This window comes from Liolophura sinensis, chromosome 13, assembly GCF_032854445.1.
Source record: "Liolophura sinensis isolate JHLJ2023 chromosome 13, CUHK_Ljap_v2, whole genome shotgun sequence".
Classification (NCBI taxonomy): domain Eukaryota; kingdom Metazoa; phylum Mollusca; class Polyplacophora; order Chitonida; family Chitonidae; genus Liolophura; species Liolophura sinensis.
The window spans coordinates 29,273,339-29,278,945 of NC_088307.1; the positions used below are offsets into that span (position 1 = coordinate 29,273,339).

The window sequence follows — 5,607 nt, forward strand, 5'->3', positions numbered from 1 at the left end:
CTGTCGTCATGGAAACGGTACCGTAAATGATCAATGCCACGGCCAGCAGTTCACCGAGTCCCCCCTCAAAGACTTAACATCTCTCGTCTTGCTGCATATGACATGTAACTGGTTTTGTCAATGAAACGTGAGGGGTGCGCCAAGGTTATTCTGTCAGCTTCTAAATGCCTTCAAACTAAAACATTGGTGTAGTCTGTCCACAAAGGAGTTTGTGTCAAATTTACAACCAAGATATCTGTTTCCAATGCATCATCGTATATCTGCGAACAGCCTATAGATGACCATATGGGCACTTCCGAAAATACAAGCTAGTGGATTTCCCTATGGATAACATAATCAGTAACTGCTCCTTTAACCGATCGGAATTACTACAATCGGAAGAGGCTTTGATCCCGCAGACCGTGCGGATTGTAGTGATCCTCGTGGTCTCTGTGACCGTGATCCTCACGAACCTGCTCAATTTGATCGTGCTACAGAAAACACGACAGATTCCGCCCATCGCCAAGATCTGCGTGCTCAACCTGAGTGTGGCCGACCTGTCGTCGGGTGTCGTCTGTATGCTGCCCTGTTTGGTGCCGGCTGTGACCGGCTCCTGGCCGTACGGAACGATCTGGTGTCAAATCGCCGGGATCTTCCACGGGACATGTTGTTCTGTCTCAATATGGAGTCTATCCGTGGTTAGCGTTGACAGGTACATGGCTATAAAGTTTCCTTTGCGGTACCACACCTTGATGACACCTAGGCGCTGTGTGACTGCTCTGTTGGCTTTGTGGGGCCTTGGGGTCGGGACGTTTCTCTTGCCTATCTTCATCTCAGAAGATCTGATATACTATGAGTTCTCTCCCGCTACTGTGATTTGCGGGATGTACTGGGAATACAGATGGCTGTGTCTCGTCAGTGGATTGTATACCCCATTACCGTCGGCTATTACCATAGTTTTCACGTCCATATCCGTCATACGAGAGATGGGAATTCTGTCCAAAATCCGGGTAATACCTGCTGGTGGAGAAAGCAATGCACAGAAACAGGACATACGTGCCATTAATGTGCTCAGCGCTACTGCTTCCGTTTACTTCATCGCGTGGGGCCCTTATGTCGTATCCGAGTTCACATTAATATTCACAGATAGTGTTACAATCCCACCTGGTGTCCAGTTTTCGTTTATGTGGCTGGCTAATAGTAACAGTTTTATGAATGTCTTTATCTACTCTATGGTTTACAAATCATTCCGAGTGAAGACTGCCCAACTGATCCGTTCAGTTTTACTCTGCAAGTTTCGTGGATTTCATGTCTCGGAAGAAAACAGTTCTCTCGAAAATTAAAATCCTTAACTTTACATTTGAAGAAGACAATAGACAGTCAATATATATATATATATTTTTGTGACTTGTATCTATTAATGGATGACCAACTTCTCCTTGTATTCGGTCTGGAGATTACGGACAGTGAGTATAGGATTTTTGTTGGCAGATATGGAGTGTTTAGTATCTGTGTCACAATTTTGTCTGATTCCTCTGACCGCTGTGTTAGGGGACTTGTTAACATCCGTGTTTAACAGATGGAACCAAAGGGTATCTAACATACCTACACTTGAATTCTGCCTGAAAATTATCAACGAACTAAGAGTTTGATATTTCGATTTTGCATTCGTTATTATTACAGCACCAACTGCATTATTGAAAATTGACGATTGCTTCTGTTTTACATGTTTTTAGCGTTATTTACTATTTGTAGAGGGGGCCTCCGTGGCTCAGTTGGCTATTTATTTATATGATTGGTGTTTTACACCACACTCAGGAATATTTCACGTATACGACGACGGCAAGCATTAAGGTGGGAGGAAACCCGAGCGAAACCCACAGCCATCCGTAGGTTGCTGCAGACCTTCGTTATGATTTCTCACGTAAGCCCGGAGACAAAGCTAGCGTGAGCTGGACTTATAGCTGGACTGGAGAAATAATTATTACAAAATTCTCCCGCTTTGAATCTGTAATGGATTTGTATCTGTGAGTTTGGTGGGAATTGTGATTGTGAAGGGTACAGATTTGGATTATAAAGTTATGATTTCTTTACTTATTAATTTATTCGGAGTTTAACGCCGTGCTCAAGAATATTTCTCTGATACGACGGCGGCCAGCATTATTGTTTAGGGAAACCAAACAGAGCAATTGGGGAACGCACGACCACCCGTAGGCTGCTGCGAGACTTTCCTACGTACGAGTAGAAAGTTTTTGTGCTCGCGCTTGGACGGAATGGTTTATCCGTAGCCAACTGAACCGTGCTACTCTAACGTAGCGCGTATAGTCCGCCATGTTTCATGCTTGATCCTCAGGCAAGGTATGTGGCCGCTGATTGAAATATAAAATGTAAAATGACAACGAAATCCAATGATAAGGATACCCTTATTCGTTTGAAGACAGAAAAAGTAAAAACCAAATAAATTCCCCACGACAGGTCTCGTTTCAAGAAATTTTCCAACAACCAGAACATTGCCGGAAGTGGCAGAATTTCGAACTCAAAACATTGCCGACGTAGGTTCGATTTTTTTCGATTCAAAAGTTTAAATGCCTCCTGTTTCTGCGCAGTGATACTGTCGTTGTTCGACAATAAGATGTTTCATCATTTCAGCTTCATCTCTAAGCTTGCAGGGGACCGATTCCTTTTTCACATAAGTGAAAATCAAAAAAATCTGTACGATGCATAGTTAATGGTACTGTAAGTTGAAATTTGGACAAATTTGTCTTAAGATAACATTGATGAGGGGAAATTTTAAACTGAAAAATAAGCATTGACATCGTATTTCAAATTTTGATTTAAATCAGAAATGGTTTTGTGGAATCTACCCCAGACCATCCATTGTAGAAAATGAAGAAAGTAGAAAGTTCTTTATGTTTGCTCAGACTTAAGTCAGCCTCGAGAAATCGGGACAGATTTATTCGGATGCTTCTTTGTCGACATCTTCCATGGAGCTCTGTGTACAACCTTACGTCTTTTGAAAACCCCTTGTCTTTCCTTAATGGTGAGTGTTATAACCAACCATACATAAATGTAACAACTAATTGGATGAATGACAAGAGAGTAATATAATAAAATAACTTACACTACGTATTAAAAAAAGAGCAGAGGTGACATTGTGGTAACTGGCAAACGACCGTAAGTGAGAAGGTGTGCCAGCAGCCTGCAGATAGTCGTGGGTTTCCCCCCGGGCTCTGCCCGGTTTCATCCCACCATAATGTTGACTGCCGTCGTATAAGTGAAATAGTCTTAAGTACGGCGTAAAATTCCAATCAAATAAATAAATAACTCACACGTGTGGCCTCTTTTCAATTTACCGTAGTTAGCACTTTACTCTAACTGTTCATGTAAATGCTTAAGTAGGGACAAACTCTTCCGTCTGTGGCGTCAGTTTATCTTGCTGTCATGTTGGTGTGCGGTAATGATCTCTAATAAACTTTTTGTTGACTCCAAGATTATCCAAGTGGTTGCTGGAGCTCCGCCCGGCGCAAGTTGGCATCAACTCCCACCCCTCCCCCCTACCCCCCCCCCCCCCAAAAGAAATTCAAAACAAAAAAAAAAAACAAAAAGCGTGAAGCGCGTGATGATATCGATAATTTCCTGGTGTACGTACCTGGAATGGAAACAAGATCTTGTGTGTTCTGGTGATTGAAAGACAAGCGTCTTAATCACGCAGCCAAGACAAATAAACGCAGTCGTGTTGGAGAGACATAACATCTCGTATGAGCATATATACTTACCAAAGTGCTTTGTACATCTATAGTTTACACTGCTTTATATATACACTGGTGTTAAGAGATCCCTGAGACGACAAATCTCGTGCATTACACACTGGCTCCAGTGTTGGCGCTTCTATGCAAGCCCTCATCATCTTTTCTCGGTAACAACACCGCATCGATGGAGTAATGAGTGCTTGGGGATTAACGTCGTACTAAACAATTTTTCAGGTGTATGACGACGAAGTAGTCCTTAGATTGCATGTACATGTAATGTGCCTCATTGCTGTAGAATGGATCTCCATCGCTCTTTTATCTAGTGCTGCTTCACTGGGCCCGCCCGAGCCATTATACCGATACTGGTCAACCGGTCGTTGCTTTATCCCCTTCATGCTGAACGCCAAGCGGGAAAGCTACAACCTCCTCTTAGGCGTGACTTCAACCAGGATTGACCCTGGATCTACCGCTCCCGAAGCGAAAGCTCCACCAACTGTGCTATAGGGGCCGATAACACAATGTCGGGCATAATGATCTTTGTTCCAACGATTAAAAACAAAAAAAGGCAAACATGTTTCCAGTTTCAGCATAGCGAATTAAATTTTACGAGCTACTGGATTATTTTTTCAAGCAAATATGTTATTTGAAAATGGGAAATATCTGTGAAAGCTTCTAAATGAGTTGTTTCATGTTTAAAGCGGGGTATATTACATATGCATGGTATTTGTTCAGAGAAATTGCCCTGTTGAGATGAATCGTTTTCCTTAAGTCTCTAAATGGATCAAGCTCTGCTGGAAATATGTGTTCGAGGGCTATATAAACATAACAATTTGCTGCATTCTTTCATGTTAACGTAAGCTATCTTATTAGGTATCTTTAAACTCTGGTTGAAAAACATACTAAACTGGTTAATGTGAACATAAACGATAATACGAATTAAACGTACATGGTAAACCTATGTAGTTTGTCACGGCACCATGTTTAATGGATAACATCTTAAGTGTTTCTTACAAAAAGGCATCAGTATCGCTACTACGTTAGTACAATAAATAGTTTTACAGGCGTTTTCAGGGTAAATTAAGGTGGATTTTAATATATTTCTAAAAATTCGTTCGATTTCAGTCGCTAAAACAGTGATTTCATGAAAGGAATGACTCTTGCCAAACAATGAAACCACTGTGCAAGTCAGTTACTCACCTTTGATTTCGGAGTTCAAGCTAGATGTTCGACCTCGGTCGCTTCTCGACCTCTGTGACAAAAGGCGGACTGTACTGGGTGATCGTCTGGCTTGAACACCTGATCCTCAGCCGGTAACTGTAAGATAATAGGCCCTAGCACGCCTTCATCACGAATACTTTGAAATGTTCACCTTTTTGAACCGCATGTAATGACGAGCACCTTATGTCACACCCTGAGCATCAGGTTGTAACGGGAAAATTTAATCAAAGGTTCTTGTTTGAAAAGTTTTCATTTTGGTACAGTGGATTTCTGTTGACACTGACGAGCCTCCTGTGTGGTTTTGTGCGATCTGCTCGTGGATCCATTAGCTCTACGCGTGATGTTTTCAAAAGGCTTGTAAAACTTGCTAACCAACTTTTAGTTTTCTCTAACCTAACCCTGACCTTTCCAGGCTTATCGGAATTATTAGAGATGAATTAGAGATGGATCCAACTGTTACGAAGAGGTGATCATATCTTAAGTTTTAAATAGACTCGACTTGTTTCAAAAATCGTTTAACACTTAAGATTTACTTATTTATTTATTTCAATATTTTAACATATTTGTCGCACACTTATTGTTGTAGTGTCTGGAGAAAAAAAAACATAATATCGAATATTTGATGAAAATGCGAGACATTTAACGAAAAACACAAGTGAAT

The 5,607-nt window shown here is 41.3% G+C and overlaps 1 protein-coding gene across 1 annotated transcript; it reads left to right on the forward strand.

Annotated features, from left to right (window-relative positions):
- The first annotated feature begins 323 nt into the window (after positions 1 to 323).
- LOC135481051 (trace amine-associated receptor 13c-like) lies at positions 324 to 1,322 on the forward strand. Its single transcript, XM_064760981.1, has one exon. The coding sequence runs from the start codon at positions 324 to 326 to the stop codon at positions 1,320 to 1,322; it is 999 nt and encodes a 332-aa protein (XP_064617051.1).
- The last annotated feature ends 4,285 nt before the right edge of the window (positions 1,323 to 5,607 follow it).

What these genes read in the sequence shown, in the direction of transcription:
- LOC135481051 (XM_064760981.1), top strand. Translation starts at nt 324, where the DNA reads ATGGATAACATAATCAGTAACTGCTCCTTTAACCGATCGGAATTACTA.